This window comes from Lactuca virosa, chromosome 2 (assembly GCF_052849685.1).
Source record: "Lactuca virosa cultivar CGN04683 chromosome 2, Lactuca_virosa_CGN04683_v6, whole genome shotgun sequence".
Taxonomy (NCBI): Eukaryota; Viridiplantae; Streptophyta; class Magnoliopsida; order Asterales; family Asteraceae; genus Lactuca; species Lactuca virosa.
In genome coordinates this window covers 258,540,494-258,558,254 of record NC_136427.1, presented here as the reverse complement: position 1 = coordinate 258,558,254, position 17,761 = coordinate 258,540,494, and the positions used below count along the sequence as shown (strand labels likewise).

Genomic DNA, 17,761 nt, shown 5'->3' with positions numbered 1-17,761 from the left:
CTGGCCTTTCATACAATTACCAGGGGCCAGATCTTGGTCTTTCAAACAAGTATCACAAAGACAAGTAGCATTCCATATAACAAGTAATGGGCCGACATTGGTGCCTTCGACCTATGGATATAAGGAGAAAACTCACATCACAGACAGATAAGCAAATTGAATAGCACGCCGCTCCGAGATCAACGCTAACAATCACCTTAATAAATTCAATGACACAATCTCAACATATAGGTCATAATACCTAAAATACCCCTAGGTCAAACCCTAGAGAAAATCTAGGGTCAAAGTCAACTGAGTTAACCGAGTTGACTCAGTGAGTATGTGGGGTGTACTCCTTACGTACGCCGGGCGTACTACACGATTGACCAAGGATCGGGAAGCTGACCACGTACATGTAACGTACCCCGTGGTACCCCCAGCGTACGTGGCTGCTCACCACCTTACCTTTTAAGTGCTTAATCTTTAAGCATTCACGCCCAAATTCCAAATCTAGGCTCAAAATGATGTTCTTAACCATAAAGTTTTCAACTTTATGGTTTAGCATGGCTATTAAGACCTTATCTCCAAAAACCCTAACTTCTTTACCCATTAAGACAATCTAGCTCATGCATGGAGAGAAACTAATGACTAAAACACATTTTTATGACTTAACACACTCTAAAACCTCTGAAAGGACAACTCAAACGTCTTAGAGTACCTCTTACCCACAAGGATCAAGTTTGGGACAAAAAAGGTGACGACTTTGAGCTAAAGCTAGATCCATAAGAAACATACACCAAGGTTGAAGCTTTTTACCTCCACAAGATACACAATGAAGAGAAAATGTTGGATCCAAGGTCTTGAGAGAAAAGCCACTTCCTTGACAATCTTCCTTCACAACCAAGAAAGCCAACAATTCACTTTAAAAGCTCAAAATGCTCAAAATAGATTAGAGTTTGCAAGGAGGGTCGATTTTATGATGGAGGCTGATAAGAGGAAGGATTCTGGGACTATAATGGTGCTTATATAGTGCACAAACCCTAAATATTAGGGTTGAGTCTGAGTTGTGTACGCCCCGCGTACCAATGTGTACGCCCAACGTACGCGCACGGGGCCAGGTACGCCCAACGTACCAAGGTGTACACGCAACGTACACATGTTGCACCCTTTATTACGAAATTGCCATTGAGGACCAATTTTGCAAACATATCTTAGCTCAAGGGTCAAAAATGAATACCTGGAAATTAGATGTTACACAAAGGTATGGCATGGGCCGATGTGTTCGATTGGGATGTCGAACCTTCACATGATACTGCATTGGTTGGGAAAGAGAATAACATTCCATATAAGGGATATGGACATCTTCACTGCTACAACGTGTTTTAAAGTCATGAGGGAAACAAATCGCATAAGAACTATGTGGTTAAGTGTGCTCGGGAGTAAGTAACTCCAGGATGGGCGACCCCAGGGAAGTTTTTGTGGCGGCAACCCAAAACGGACAATATTGTAATATGTGCGAGAGGAGGATGTTACAGTTAGATCGGGATCCAAACTCGACAATAAAAAACTCATTAACAGTAGTGACAATCAACAAAAAATTAAGGGAATGAAGATTTGTTTGGACGTGTCCGTAGGAGACACCCTATTGTTTGTGCTTATTTTACACAAAATTCATTTATAATATATGCATATAAAAAAAATATTTTTATGTATTTCATACAAGACGGTTCGGTTCCGTCTTTTTTAGTTTCTGTCGTTCCAAAAACCGGATCCAAACCAATATATTTGGTTTATGAAAAAAAAAAAAAATCAAACCTTCGGTTTTTGTTTTTGTTTTCGATTTTATCGTTTTATGATTCGATTGTTTTCTCGCTCTACGTTTAACATTCAATGACAAACTAAAAAATAATGATTTTCAAAATATTTACAAACTTGTTTTTGTAGCCTTTAAAATTTGTTAATCGGCGTAATAATATGGTACAACAAAAGATCAATCGAAAAGATAGTCTGTCAAAATCGAAAGTCAGACAAATTTTCTTGCATATTTGCCTTCCACGACTCTACAATCAGATATGATGCCCTCGATATTCCACGTAAGCATGTTTCTTGCGGTTTTTATTGGCCCACGTAGTTGCAAAGTAGCCAGTTTCTTGACGTTCCATTTCCATAACATATTTTGTCCACCTTTTACCTCTGCAACCTTCTAGACTCCGAACCGACAATATTGATCCTTGAGGATCTTAAAAACACAAATTTATTCCTTTGACAACCCAACCAAAATTTTATTAATATACATATGGCGAAATCGATGTCGTAACAAATTAAGTTATAGTTTTAAATTCTGTTCAACAAAATATTTTCCTTGAAATAAACAAATCTATTTTTTTAGTTATATTGTTTTTAAACAAGATGATAATTACAAATAAAATATTTTCTTATTGTGTTCATCTAATTGATTATGGACTTTCGAAATAAGATCCCTCGTTAATCGTAACATTTATTTGATCAATCAATCTAACAACAATGTTTTCCATAAGAAAAAAAACAAATAAGGAAAATAAAAGTTTCATGAAATTAATTTATTTTTGTTATTAACGATTGGGGGAAGGGAAGACGACGAGCATGGGTTTCTTGATGAACACGTGAATACATCACCAACCCTCCAACCTCGTGAAAGGCACGTGCCAAACATCTTCTTGACAGCCGTCGATCTTCCCCAATGAAACCTATCAGACGGACAATACAACCCAAAACCATCTATCTCTCTACAGGTCGCACCAATCACCATTACCAAATACCAATTACCAATTTTTCTTTCACTATAAACTAATTGGTCGTCGGAGAATGGTTGCGCCTCCATCTTAGTTTCCCCTTCCTCCGCCTTTTTCTCTGTGACTGTGATGCTTGCCGGTGTTATTTCTTCACGTCCGAAATCTTGGCTTGTTGGTTCACCACTCGCTCACTACGCCTTGGCGGCTCGTCACCGTCACATCCCCTCTGATGCTAGTTTTCCGATCAAACTTCTACTGTCTGCGACGGATTGTCTCGACCGTCGCCGATTTCCGTATCATTCTACAGCTACAGGATTGAATGTCTCTGCATCTGCCATATCCGCATCCGCATGGCATGCTATCATTCCGGCCGGAAGTGGTCGGGGAAAACACAACCTCAGACCGGCCGGCGAGGGCTCATGGAACGTTGCTTGGGATGTCCGTCCTGCGCGATGGCTTCACCGTCCTTATACGGCTTGGCTTCTTTTCGGCATCTGCGCTTGCCTTGCGGCGCCGCCCCTAGAGTTTAATGAAACCACTTCGGAGCCTGTCATCGCCGATGACATCAAAATCAATGGGAATTGTATCACCACTACTTCTGAAAACTCAATAAACTATAGAATAACAGGTTTGAGATTTATTAAAAATGAAATTTTTATTACATTTCTTATACTTTTTCATAGATTATGAGGTTTTTAAATGGATATAAGTTTCTCTAAAGAAATATCGACTGAAACCTATGTTGTTACTCCACAATTCACAACAATTGCATGTAGTAGTTTTAGTTAAATTCTTCATCTTTCTGGTTAAACCTTTTGGGTTGAAGGCCACTAATGTTTGGGGATCCTGTTTATATTTCAAAACAATTCCTTTCCTCTTTTGTGCCATGTCTGTTCTTTGTTTCTATGTTCAAGCTTGGGCCTTTACCATGTTCAGTATATTAGATTGTTCTTGGACAATTAATGAGACACGAGTAGATTTAAAAGGTTAAAAGTATATCAATTTACAGGGGTTCCAGCAGATGGGAGATGTTTATTTAGAGCAATAGCTCATTTGGTTTGCTTGAGAAATGGAGAAGAGGCTCCTGACGAGAATCGACAGAGAGAACTTGCTGATGAATTAAGAGCTCAAGTAAGCTCATTTTAAAGTTCTTACCTTTTTGATGTTGTAAAAAAATTCATAGTATGACTGACATCTGTTCGATTCCAGGTTGTTGATGAGCTCCTGAAAAGACAAAAAGAGATTGAATGGTAAGCTTCTTTACACAAGTGTTTCAGTTCCCACAAATTATATCATCTCTCATTATATTACTTCTCATTCTAAGGTTTATTGAGGGAGACTTTGAAGCCTATGTAAAAACAATTGAGAAACCTCATGTATGGGGTGGAGAACCTGAGTTATTGATGGCTTCTCATGTTCTAAAGTAAGTTCTTTCTTGATTATACTTTATAAATCTTAATCATATTCAGAAAATGGTGTGTGATTTTTTTTTTTTTTTGTTGTTATCGATGAAACAGGACCACAATATCTGTGTTCATGTTGGAGAGGAGCACAGGAAACTTGTTAAAGATTGCAACATATGGTAAAGAGTATGAAGAGGAAGAGGAAAAGAAGAGTTCAATCAAAGTTCTGTTTCATGGGTATGGACATTATGACATACTGGAAGACATATGATATAAAAAGTTGTCATATTTAATAACCAAAAGGGGAGCAGATACTGACTAAATCATTTCAAGCAACGAAGACATTCTTCACAGGTTTGAGTTGGTTCTTAGCACAGGGGGCTGAAGCAAGCTCAAGCAAAAGCAAAAAGCAATATGCTTGTTTGCATTTTTGTGTAGATTCGATTCCTTTCTTTCTTTGTCTGAAGGCTCACAACTTTTTTTTTTTTTAAGGTTTTCTGTTAGCAATTTTTCGTAATTCATTTCTGCAAGGTAAAACATAAGTAGTAACTCTGAGGATAGGGTTAAAAACACAAAAAGGAGTTCATGTCTGAAGCACACATTTAGAAGTGAATTAGGTTTCTTAATTTATTATGGATTTATCTCAAGTCTATACAAAACCAGTTTGGGAATAAATTGAATATTGTTAAAATATTCTTATTGGTATTAAAATGATTTGTTACTATTTTGAAAATAAAAATGTTGTAAGCGAAACTGTTTTGTGTTTTCTACTTTTCCTTGGTAAGTGAGCCACAAGTACAAGTGGTAGTAGGTGTTGATCCTTTTGGTCATGGTATATGCTTTTGTAGATACCGTTTTTGAGTTTGTGTTGGTGGAATTATTGCTGTTGTTTTTATATTGTTGTGTAACTTGTACATCATCATCTCAAATTGTCAATTTGTTATAACTTATAAGAAAAGGCATGAAGATGGAGTGAAGGGGGTTGTGTAAGAAGAGACGAGAAATAGAGTTGTGCCAATTTTTATATGACATTATACAAATCTCTTTTTATAAGATTTGAATTCATAGAAAAGGGTGCCATTATAGCTGTATAATTCGTGATGGTGGAGAATTGAACTAATTGAAGTGTTTGGTATGCAGTAATCCAAGAGGTAAATGAATATATTATTATGGTGGAATGAAAAAAAATCATATATTATTATGGTGGAATGAAAAAAATCTTATTTGCTACAAGAAATGGAATGGAGCATTGTCTTCAAACCACTTTTTGCTGTTTGTTTGTTTTTTTAGAAAAACATCTTTAAACCATTTTTTGCTGCGCGGCGCAGCACACACGCAACACTTTCCCTCTCGCAGCAGTTTGTTTTTTAAAAGGCTTCAGACTACAAAACCTCTGCGCGTGTGTTGCATGGCGCAGCACTTGACTTGCCTCTTCAAACCTCTTCAGCCTTCATTTTTTTCCAAGTGGTTTTTTTAGAATTTTGATATAACTTTTTTTTTTAACTTTTATTTTTTTTTTAAAAAAAAACTTCGATTTTTTTAAACTTTTATTTACGGATTTGATACAATTTCTTTTTATAGTTTCCACAAAATTTTTTAACTTGATTTATAAAAAAAACTTTGATTTTTTTTAATTTTTTTACCTTTTCTGTTAATAATATTTTCAGTTTCAGTTGTATATTTTTTAACGTGTGTAATTTTTTTACGAATTTTGTAGACATTGTTTGTAATACTTTCTTAATTTTGTTTTATTATTTTTGTTTTTTATGTGTTTTACAATTAGTTTTTTTCTAGAATAAAACAGTTAGATTCTTTTATATTTTTTTAAGTCTTTTTTTAAAAAGTTTTATATTTTTGTTTTTTTTACATGTTCTTTTTAGTATTTTTTCAATGTTTTAAGACTAAAATTATTAAAATTTCGGTGTTGAAAACTATTTTCAGTTTATAAAGTTAGTTTATTTAAATTTTAGCTAACTGCAGCATTCTGCAGATATTAAAAAACAAACGCGCTTCTTATTATAGGCTGCAGCCGTTTGTTCCACCTCTTCTGCTACAGAGGGTTGCAGAGATGGTCCGCAGACTTAATGAATTTTCTCTTCGAAAAAACAAACAACACATTAGTTTCTTTCCATGGAAGGGGTTTTTTCATTAAGTATGAGAATTAAATGGTATATTTTTATAATTATAAATTATTTTTATTCATATAGCTTTCAATAGTATTAATCTTTTAAAAATTTTAAAACTTCAATTAATATATATATATATATATATATATATATATATTCTATTAATAATTATATTTCAAGATTTCATTGCATCTTAATCTTATTATTATTATTATTATTATTATTATTATTATTATTATTATTATTAGATCATAGATAAACCTTTTTAAACTACATGTAAAACATGTAACATGTATTTTGAACCAAAAAAATTATGTTATAACTACATCTAAAAACATGTAACATGTATTTTGAACCAAAAACTTTATGTTTATATGCCACTAGGTGTGAGACCCGTGTACTACACAGCTTGATTAAAATAAAAGTTAAATATCAAAGTGTAAATAATATAACATCAACAATGTGTTTTAACTCAAGATTAATTATACAATCATCATGCCGTATTATAAAATATAAATTTTAATATAAAAAAAATTATACTCATACATAGTAATATCAGTGTTTTATTTAAAATATTTATAATGAAGTAATTTAGTTTGCTAATAACTTCTATTATTTTATTATTTTTAAAAAGATGTTTAAACAAATTTTATTTGGAAAATAAGAAAACAAAGAACAAAAAATCTAAGAAAATTTATAAAAAAAAGTATGTTAATACCATAATTTTAAATCCGTATAACATATATAGATACACTGAAAATTTTTTGAAAAAATAGAATATATATGAATTTGAATGCCAAAAAGTAGCATAATTTTAGGCTAATAATATCGAATAAGAAAAATAAACAGAAAATTGATTTAAATAACCTTAAATGTAGGAATTGAAATTTGGAAGGAACGCGTAATCTTAAATCCTCATAAATACATAATTAAGTGACATTTTTAAATAAAATTGATAAATACAAGAGAATGACATGTGGATTTTATTAAATTAAAAAACATCATAAAATACCAAGTGTCATGACAAAATACATGTGACAAAAAAACATTGATGATTTATTTATTTAAATATGTATCTTTTTCTAATTAAAGTTTATTATTCTAAAATAATATTTGTTTATTTTATTCATATCATTCTTTTATGCCAACCAAACAATGAAATAATGAAATGTAATGATCTATTTTTATTTTATTATGTTATCCATACTATTCCTTGGTCATTATATTTCATCATACCAAATAAACTCTTATATTTTATTCATATTAACTCATTTAGATATTTTTTTTAATAATTTCATTAATTTTATATAATTTTTTTTTGAATCAAACGCACATTAAAACTTCAACATATCGATGTTATTTACATCAAATTCAACCAAAATGACTTTTTTCATTCTTTTATTCCTCTTCCAACCCATTAAGTCCTACAATACATTATGCAATGGTGATAAAGTCGACGACTAATTAATTATTGGTATAGGTTTTAAATGTCTCCATAAGTTGGCATTTAACTAGTTGTATATTATTTTGTGAGAATTTTATAGCATTAAAACACATGAAAAATGGATATTGGAATTCGTTTAATTTTTGTTCACATGACATAATTTTGTACGTGCATATAAGATAGATGCACCAATAGAAAATCGTTTGAAAAATCAAAACGATACTTATTTTCTGGATCTGCTACTTTTATTATTATGTGAAAACAACTTTGCAACCAGCCAACCACAATGTAAGTGCTTGTGCACATGTATACTGAAAGAATGACTTAATTAATTCCTTGTAACAAAATTTTAACAACAAAACAAATACGCAACAACATTAACATGTTTGTTTGTATCTTCGTAAATTGAAACTCTGATATTTTTTCCTATAGTTTTCAAGAATTGGGGACAAAAACGCCAATGTAGCCAAATCCAACGATGAAGAAAGCCATAGCTTGTAGGAAGAGATATATGAAGTAATGGTTCTTCCCAAATGACAAATCATAGCACCCACACAAGAAGAGGTAGACCCCCACAAATATCTCCAGCACATATACACTGTAGAGATTATATCAAATCAATATGTAGAAAGAAAAAAATAAATTAAAAAAATCAAAGTCAAAACTATCTATTTATGTGTTGCAAAAATTTACAATTTACCTTTCTCCAATTTGTAGTCGAGGTTTTTTTGTAGATTTGGAACCCGGTTTGGCTTTTAAAGCTTCTCCAAGTTTCTTAGTAACTACCCATTCATTAACCCTTGTTCCAGCCTCAAAAAGACCAATGAATGTTCCTTTAGTCCGATGCAAAGACATGACATTCTCAAAAAGAATCCAGAAAACTAACAAATGAAATGATCGTGGAGTTCCAACTGCATTAAGTAAAGAGACAATCGAAGGAATATAAATGGCACCCCATTTAGGAACTTGCACTTCTGGCACAAACACCGTTGCGGGCAATACCACACAGTAGAAGATAAACGTGACAAGATGTGCAACGATTTTTCTAACAAAGAAGAAACTGTATATCACATAAAACTTCTTCCACACTGTCACTCTCTGCATCATGATTCATGAATGAAGTTAATGAGCATATACATGATTTGTTAGAACTTAGAAATCTTGAAGATAGAATAACAGTGTCATGAATTAAACCTTGTTTCTTGCGATTTCTATGATCATTTTCTTGAAGAGGTTAGCCGGTCCACAAGACCATCGATGTTGTTGATAGCGGTATGCTTGGAAAGTACTTGGTAATTCATTTTTCACCTTACAAGTTACATATAAAATTGTTACATTCACATATAAATTAAATCTTGTAAAAATATGTATATATCAATAGTGGTAGATCTAATTAAAGAGAATTTTAGTTAAAGCCAAGTTTTTATTTATACCTTGAGGTCACCAACATAGACAAATTTCCATCCTTTAAGACTCACACGGACTGCTAGATCCATGTCTTCTACAGTCGTCCGGTCTTTCCATCCACCAGCCTCATTAAGAGCTGAAATCCTCCAAACGCCCGCGGTTCCTACATTCAACAACATATGTTATAAATCTCAAACCACATTTGATGTTAATTAATTCTTCCACGTTTAAGAAAGACTCTCGATTATGTGGGTCCCAAATCTTTACCATTGAACCCGAAAAACGCATGTGTCGCGGATCCTGCCTCTTGTTCCACAATAAAATGATAATCTAATGACATTTCTTGCATTCTTGTCATCAAACACTCATCTGAGTTCACTGCACGCGATAAAATAAATCTATCAATCTTTTATTTTTTTGAAATAATTAATTAAATTAGGTTGTTATTTTATGTAAAACGCGCGAATACCGAATTTCCAACGAGCTTGAACGAGTGCAAGTTCAGGGTTGTGTGCGAGGAGAGGGATGGTGCGCCAAAGGAAGTCAGGATCGGGCTGGAAATCAGCATCAAAAATGGCCACAAACTCACATTGGTTCACGTAAGGGTGCTTCATGCCTTGTTTCAGAGCACCAGCTTTGTACCCATTTCTATTGCCTCTAATTTCGTACTTAATGTTTATTCCTTTTCCTGCCCATCTCTTGCACTCTAACTCCACTAAATCCTGCATCTCCAAATTAATTTAATCAAAAACAATACAATAATTAACATTATAATTTTTCTATATTATAATTCACTAAACATGTGTTGTACATGTAAGGTGCATATATATTTGGATTTATATCGTTAGGAAGTGTAGAATTTGACAAAGGATTTTGATGTAAAATTTTACATATATATGTTATAAGACCATGAAGTTTTGTAATGTAACGTTTCTAATTATAAGCTAAATGTTAATTGATTATATCAATGGAAATTTCATAGACTATTTGATAAAGAAGTGAAAAATGAAACCTTGATGATCGGATCTGTGGAGTCATCAAGAACTTGAATTATGATTCGATCAGACGGCCATGAGAGCCCGCATGCTGCTCCAATCGAAAGTTGATACACCTACAAACACACAGAAAATCTATTAAAACCACAAGTAATCTCCGAATATAAATGAAAAACTTGGGATAAAAACAAGATATAATGTACCTCTTTTTCATTATACATTGGTATTTGTACTAAAACCATAGGATAACACGGATTACCGATCTCCAAATCTTCCTTAATCGCCTCCCATTTGTATCTTTTTTCAAGCTTATATTTCATCAACTTAACAACAGCAATAATAATACCCATACAGACACGCTCCACGAACAACATCACAGACATGGCTAAGCACATTATCACCATAATTTTCATAAATGGCACGATCAATGGCGCCCGCACTTGCTCCCACATCATTCCCATTTGCCCGAGTCCAGTGCCCGAGAAAACCCTCTCCATTTTCTTCCTATTCAATTCGTGGTTTCTATACTCTAGAAATTGTAGAAAGATGATTTATATATGGTTATATACTCATGACATTTAGATTAGAGTAAAGAGATGATGTATATATAAGGAGTGTTGATGGGTTGTGGTGAGTTTGCTTTGGATGTGGAGGGTGTTTGAGTTTTGCTTGTGACACAAGCACAAGTTGTGTGTCAGAAACACAATCGAGTGTCCATGGAAGCTCTATGAGTGTGATGACATATTTTCGATCTAAGTTAGCTCACAATGTGAAAAGGGAAGGCTCAAAAGTGAAACTACACTTGTTTTTTAAGTTTTTTCTTTTTTTCAACAATTGAATCAGAATTGAAACCCACAATATTAGGCCCTTTGACATGGGTAAATAAAAATTAGCCTTTATAAAAATAAAATATAGACAAAGTTCCATAAATAGTCCTTGATGTTTTCAAAAATTCGCAACTGCAGTCCATTTAAATCAAATTTGGTACATTCAATTTTATTAACTATTTTTTGCATTCCTGGGTTTAATCCAAATTCATATATTGTAGAGTAGGTGCACTAAGATTGAAGGGCAAATTAAGATACATGAAAATGAAATGGCAACTACAAGAAATCATTCATTTCTAACACAATGGTCTAATGTCTCAATCGTTGAACTACTACTCTATTCAACTAGTGCTATTATTAGTTTAGGTTCAAGCTATGCTACAAGATTAGATGGTTTTAGATATATAAATACGAAATGTATTTTGTATTGGCAAACGTTCAATTACCCACGTAAAAATAAAAAGAAAATAGATTAAAAAACAAAACCGTAAGTGTATTTCAATATATTATTTACTAGTTTATAATCCGTAGAAATAATGGTTACAAAATTAATTAAATTTTCATAATAAAAACTCAAAATTATTAATCAATTACTTTAAATAAATTATTAATTAATAAATATTTTTTGATTATATAAAGTTATAATCATTGATTTAAACAAATACGTGGCTTTATAATCTGTAATAATTTTATTTTAATTTTTATTCTAATATTATTAATTTAATGTAATTAGAATGAGAAATTTAAAATTTAAAATTTGAAATGAAGAATCAATAGGTTGGCAAGTGATATGACATTAATTAGAAGACTTAATAAGGTGACACATGATAAAAAAAATAATTAACTTATTCTTTTATTAAAATATAGAAAGGGAGATTATATATTTGAACAAAAAAATGTGATAATGGTTATGCTTATTTTTTATATTATATCATTATCTTATTTTTATATATTTTAATCAAGTTACTTAATATAAGATGTTAGCATTTATATATATATATATATATATATATATATATATATATATATTTTGTTGTAAATAATTGGTGGTGTGGTAAATAATTGGTGGATGACATAATAATTGGTGCATGGTACATTTGTCAACATTTCTAATTAGTTACAATTATATGTTAGTAAAATTTGTAGTATAAATACCCCTCCATTGTAAAGAATCTGATACACCAAAAAGTTATAAGAGATATAATTTTCATATTCTCTCTAAATATTCTTTCTTCTCAATTAAAGTTCTTATCAAAGTTTACTAGTTTGGTTTGATTTATAGTTACATTAATTACGCTTAATTCATAACACGTTATCAGCACGAAAGCTCTAATCAAGGTTATTAAACAAGTGGAAAATCATATCTATCTTAATCAAGGTATGTATTACTTATTAAAAACACTATTAATTATAAAAACCTCAATCATATTAAAATAATAATAATACTAATGAATTAATGAAACTTATACATTATGGACTACTAATAATTTTTATTTCTTATACTAACATTTCTTTATGTATACTAATTTTTATACTAACATTTACATTATGCAACTAATTTTTATTTATTCAAACTAACATTTACATTATGCAACTAACTTTTATTTATGCATACTAACATTTATATTATGCTACTAACTTTTATTTGTGCATACTAACATTTAAATTATATTTATTTATACATGTCAATGTTTATTTATATTTTAGATACTCTTCATAATTTTATTTACCGATAATAGCGCTTATCGAGGGAATTCGTGAGTACATGCAAAATACTTTTGTTGAACGAAGTATAATTGCAGGTATATTTTTGGATGAAATATAAAAGAATTAAATAGGTTGTACAACAACCTTTTGTAACCATATTTAATTTTCAGGGAGTTTGACTGGTGTATTAACACCGTATGCTGAAATGCTGGTTCAAAGAAGGATGCAAAAGTCTGTTCGTTGGCAAGCAACACATATCCCCCAACATATATCCTCTCCCATGCCGACATATGTGTATGAAGTGTTTGATTTTAAAACAACTTGTGTTGTTGACCTTAAAGCTTATACTTGTTCATGTGGAAAATGGAGCAGTCTCGGAATAGCATGTGGTCATGCCATCACAGCAGCACGTGATTCAGACATGCATGACATTGTTAATTTGGTTCAAGTATATTACCATGCCGATGTATATCAGCACATCTACCAGACACAAACCGTTCACGCAGTTCCCCCACCAGCTGAATGGGAAATCCCAGACCCTTTGATGGTTGTTTTATTGCTGATGTAATTTTTATTCCCTTTAAATAATGATGTTTGTAATATATTTGTCCTTGTCTATGTAATATATTTGCTGTTGAGTTTGTAATATATTTGTCTTTGTCTATGTAATATATTTGCTGTTGAGTTTGTAATATATTTTTCAATATATTATGTTTGTAATATAGTTGACAATGTGTTTGTAATAAGTTTGAAATACATCATGTTTGTAATCAACAAAATTGAACATAACATAAAAGTAAAGGAAATTACAATTAGAATTAAACATAACATTGTTAAAGGAACGTCTCACCACCTATTACATAGTTAAATTGGTTTCCACAGATTAGGAAACTGTTTGGGATACAAGTTTTGTTCACGGTCGATAAAATCCCCTCTAATTCTACAACATCTAATAGACGATCCCGTTCTGCTTGAAGCTTTTGAAACTCCGTATTTGCATTTCGAATCCACTTCTTAGCTTCCTTGATATTTTTTGTAGTTTCAGCAATCCATTTTTCTTTTTCAATTACTTGATCTGCTATGTCGTTTGCACGTTGGTTGAGTTTGCGACTAATTTCAGAGTCCCTTACGTTGGCTTCTTCAGCAGCCTTCATAGCATGGAAAATGTCGTCAAGCATGTAATCTGGGAGTGGGAAATCTGGGCCTTCAGGAATTGGGTTTGTATCGGAACAAACATAGCAGTCTTCGTCTTCGCAATGCCAAACACCGAAGTCATATGAATTCATTTTCAATTTTAGAATGTTGTAGTGTATCACGTATAAGTTCTATGTTAGTTGCATATTAATAGTTTGAGAGCAAAAATCACTATTGGATAAGACAGCAGGTAAAGTATTAGTCAAGTGCGACTAGACAGTAGTCAAAAGCTATAACATAGTAGTCAAACTACAATCGTGTGTCAGAAAAAAACATAACATTACTGATAAAAACGTAAAGTAGTAGTCAAATACACTTAACATAAAAATCATTTGAACTTAGAATTACTAATAAACATAACATAATTCTGAAAGGAAATTAGAATTACAAATAAACATAATATTACTGGTAAACATAACTACTAATAAAATTAGTCTAAGTAATTAGTAACGTGCAAATGGTGGTACGACGACCATCTTCTCAGTTAGTATTTCCCAATGCAGAAGAATTGGAATAGGATTAATCGTCTCCGCTTGGAATGCATGTCGATACACCGCAGAAGTCAACCTATAATTAACCAATTGTTGTTTCTCTTCAACTGTAAGCCTTCTTAATGATGATATACCATGTTCACAGGGTATGCCGCATTTTTGCCATTTGCCACAAGTACAAATACCACGTTCAACTTGTACCGTTTGTATGGTTAAATTACAACGCACTTCAAATTTGTCACTACCAATATGTGTAACCTCATAACCATTAGATTGGTTCATTATCCGTTCAAACACGTGTTGTGCATAAGGGGTAAGTTGACCATGCATTCCACCTGTGTAATTAATTTACTTAAAATTAAAAAGAGGACGGAGTAACGGAAAAGAAAGAAAACAATTATTTATTACCTCCAAATTCAGCTCGTTGCGCGTACACCATTTGTATTGACTGATGGACCAGTTCAATGATTGTCGTTATTGGTAACTCGTGCGTGTTTGATCTAAGCCAACTCAATCCAATCGCAATGCTAATGTATTTAACATTGAAATGGACTTTAGGAAAAAAGGCTCGAGCCCATTTTGCCATTGGGATATTGTCAAGTCAGTCAAGATCATACCCATTAACCTCATTTTTTAAATTGTTTAAACAAACGTAAAATTCAAACAAACTATAAGTTTTGCATGTCTTCCAGAACAACTGTTCGACAACGATACTTCCTGTGGAAGCCCGAACTTTATCGGCTATATTTTTACAACAATACCCATGATAGGAATCTGGGTATACTTGCATAATGGTGTAGCCTATCGAGTCAGACATATGGCTTATGAAACCAACTTCAGTAGTGTCACCTAAGCATTCTTTCAACCTTCTCATGAACCAAGTCCAAGCCTCTTCACAGTCAACACTTCCCAAAGCGAATGCTATGATCAAGGGTTCATGATTACTGTCCAAAGCATGAGCAACATACATTGTTGTTATGTTGGTCCCAATAAGGGGTACATGAGCAACAAATAGTGTTGGTATCATGGTTGTGAGAAAGGTAGTAATCTGTAAGAAAAATGGCAACATTACACAAATCTGAACTTGAAATAAATAATAACATAATATAGAGTAGGAGTTACCACGCATCCTAATGCGACAAAACAAAATTGAAACCTGTCTCTCATGTCTTTCTTAATGATTGTGAAAGAGTTACGATTTGTTCTTTGAAGATTATGTAAGAGTATCGGTAGGTTGGAAAAGCTTTGTTTGTATATCTCATTAAATCCACTCATTATGAGAATTGGTATGTTTCAATGAATTTGGTCGAGGCCATATAAAGGGATTTCATTTCAAATAGAATTCGGTCAGAAACGTTGCACGGAAATAATGTTTGAAGCGAAAAATCTACTGTTGGAAAAGACTATACATTATGCAGTGTGCCAAACAGTAGTCAAAGACTATGAAACCGTAGTCTAATAATGTGAAGGAGTTGATTTTATATAGGGATTAAAGCGACCATCAATGCCTCTGGTATTACATAGGGATTAGAAGGTAGCGTTATCTACAATGAAAATTATATTTATTAAACGAACATCTGACAACCTATTACATAGGGATTAAAACGACCGACAATGGCTCTGGTATTTCCCATTCAGATGGAGGGAGAGCAACATTCACGTTCCTAGTCTGGTATGTAGTTCGAAACACATCACCCCGATAATATATTTGAACCATATCGGCTAATTCTGTGTTGTTTCTATAACGTGCTGCAGCAAGAGCATGACCACATGCTATACCAAGACTGCGCCATTTCCCACAAGAACATGTGTGTCGATTTAGATCCACAACACATGTACGTTTGAAATCAAAAACTTGGAAAATATCCGAAGGTAACATAGACGGGATCTTGTGACATCCCCATTTTCACGGCCAGAAAAGACCGATTTTTGTTTATGCTTTATAAAATCAGAGTACCTCTTTTAATAAAAATGTTGCGGAATTTGTTCCCAGTAAAACATGATAAATACGTTATCAAAACATTTCAGAAGAAAAGTATTTTTATTCATTTTAAAACATTTGGGATGTCATCGTCAATACAGAAACATAAGCATAAACAGAACTTACATTCATTTACACTAGTGATCTACATCTCTTTTAAATCTCTCAGTTTAAAGTAGCTTCATATCGACACCTGTGATACAAATAAGCTTGAGTGGGTCAGGTTGGGAAACCTGGTGAGTACATAGGGTTTTCAACCCACAATAATATAATTATTATGTTTAAACAATCAAACAATCAACCCAATTACCCATCCCCATTTTCTTCATTTAATATTCCCTAAAGAATTATCTTAAGGGTCATCTCCTATGTCGTATTTACCTCTCATCTCTTTACATCACATTTCCTTATATGTTCGTTCCTAAGGCATGAATACGTAGTTACAACATCGCCTGAACTCGTAACTCATAGTAAGGGTTAGAGTATCATCACATGAATACGCAGTCACAACATCGCCTGAACTCGTAATTCATCACCTACAGGTTATAAGTCTGCTGGTCTTTCCACGGGGTTGTCTAGAATAGTCCGTGGTCGCCATCTATACTCTGGTAGATGACTACATCTCCACATTAACCGACAAGGTTATAGTATCTTTCATCCTACATCACCGATTCATCATCACCTATCCATCACCTAATTATCATCACCTTCCTATCATCACCTATCTCTCATCATTTTATTTCATCACACACCAACTATTTCATCTACCCATGTTTTATCCCAACATATTTGTAGATATAAAATAAATATATATTTAAATCATTTAAAACATGTATAAAATCATTCATCCATCATAGACAGCAAGTATTCAGATAATATGCACACATAGCATGTAATTTATATAAAATACTTCATATCTATGTGTAAGATGAAAGAGACCATGCACTCACTTGATTAGGTGGTGACTCGGTACTTGAACAGCACTTCGTTATCTCAAAACAATTTTTCTTTGACCAAAACCTAGTATTAATACCACTAGAGTTTAGTTTTAACGTTAATCGCGACTAATTAATAGTCTAACTATTATTACTATTATATAAGCGTTAAATAACACTCAATATAACTCATAATAATAGTCCAAATAATTATTTTAAGGTCCTAATAATGTTACTATAATTAAATAAAAGCTATATTAAATATAGTATAGGCGTAGCTCACTTACAGCGGGTTTTTATTAAAAACCGGGCTTCGCTGGAGCAGCGTTTCCGAGCCGAAAGCTTTTCTTCTCGGAGCCGTCGGGCGCTCCGGGCTTTCTTCTCGTGATAGGGAGGTTCCCTAGACTTGGGAGGGTTTAGGGAGGTTAGAGAGAAGTTAGAGAGAGAAAGAAAGGTTTGAAGGTGTGAGGAAATTATGAAGAGTTCATCTCTTATTTATAG

General features: G+C 32.7%; 2 protein-coding genes across 2 annotated transcripts; one reads left to right on the top strand and one right to left on the bottom strand.

Annotated features, from left to right (window-relative positions):
* The first annotated feature begins 2,755 nt into the window (after nt 1-2,755).
* LOC145160888 (uncharacterized) lies at nt 2,756-4,660 on the top strand. The gene is made up of 5 exons (XM_079080267.1): nt 2,756-3,378; nt 3,760-3,881; nt 3,960-4,000; nt 4,075-4,173; nt 4,268-4,660. The coding sequence occupies exons 1-5, from the start codon at nt 2,880-2,882 to the stop codon at nt 4,422-4,424; spliced, it is 918 nt and encodes a 305-aa protein (XP_078936393.1). The 5' UTR covers nt 2,756-2,879; the 3' UTR covers nt 4,425-4,660.
* A 3,286-nt stretch (nt 4,661-7,946) lies between these two features.
* On the bottom strand, nt 7,947-10,688 carry LOC145160887 (glucomannan 4-beta-mannosyltransferase 9-like). The gene is made up of 8 exons (XM_079080266.1): nt 10,329-10,688; nt 10,143-10,241; nt 9,600-9,852; nt 9,398-9,508; nt 9,157-9,293; nt 8,918-9,031; nt 8,424-8,821; nt 7,947-8,321 (listed from the first exon to the last, which is right to left on the bottom strand). The coding sequence occupies exons 1-8, from the start codon at nt 10,620-10,622 to the stop codon at nt 8,159-8,161; spliced, it is 1,569 nt and encodes a 522-aa protein (XP_078936392.1). The 5' UTR covers nt 10,623-10,688; the 3' UTR covers nt 7,947-8,158.
* Nucleotides 10,689-17,761: the final 7,073 nt, after the last annotated feature.

Coding starts and splice junctions, on each gene's coding strand:
- LOC145160888 (XM_079080267.1), top strand. CDS start 2,880: ATGCTTGCCGGTGTTATTTCTTCACGTCCGAAATCTTGGCTTGTTGGT. Junction 3,379..3,759: donor AATAAACTATAGAATAACAG/GTTTGAGATTTA, acceptor ATCAATTTACAG/GGGTTCCAGCAGATGGGAGA. Junction 4,174..4,267: donor ATGGCTTCTCATGTTCTAAA/GTAAGTTCTTTC, acceptor TCGATGAAACAG/GACCACAATATCTGTGTTCA.
- LOC145160887 (XM_079080266.1), bottom strand. CDS start 10,622: ATGGAGAGGGTTTTCTCGGGCACTGGACTCGGGCAAATGGGAATGATG. Junction 9,853..10,142: donor CCACAGATCCGATCATCAAG/GTTTCATTTTTC, acceptor TTGGAGATGCAG/GATTTAGTGGAGTTAGAGTG. Junction 9,032..9,156: donor TCTATGTTGGTGACCTCAAG/GTATAAATAAAA, acceptor GTAACTTGTAAG/GTGAAAAATGAATTACCAAG.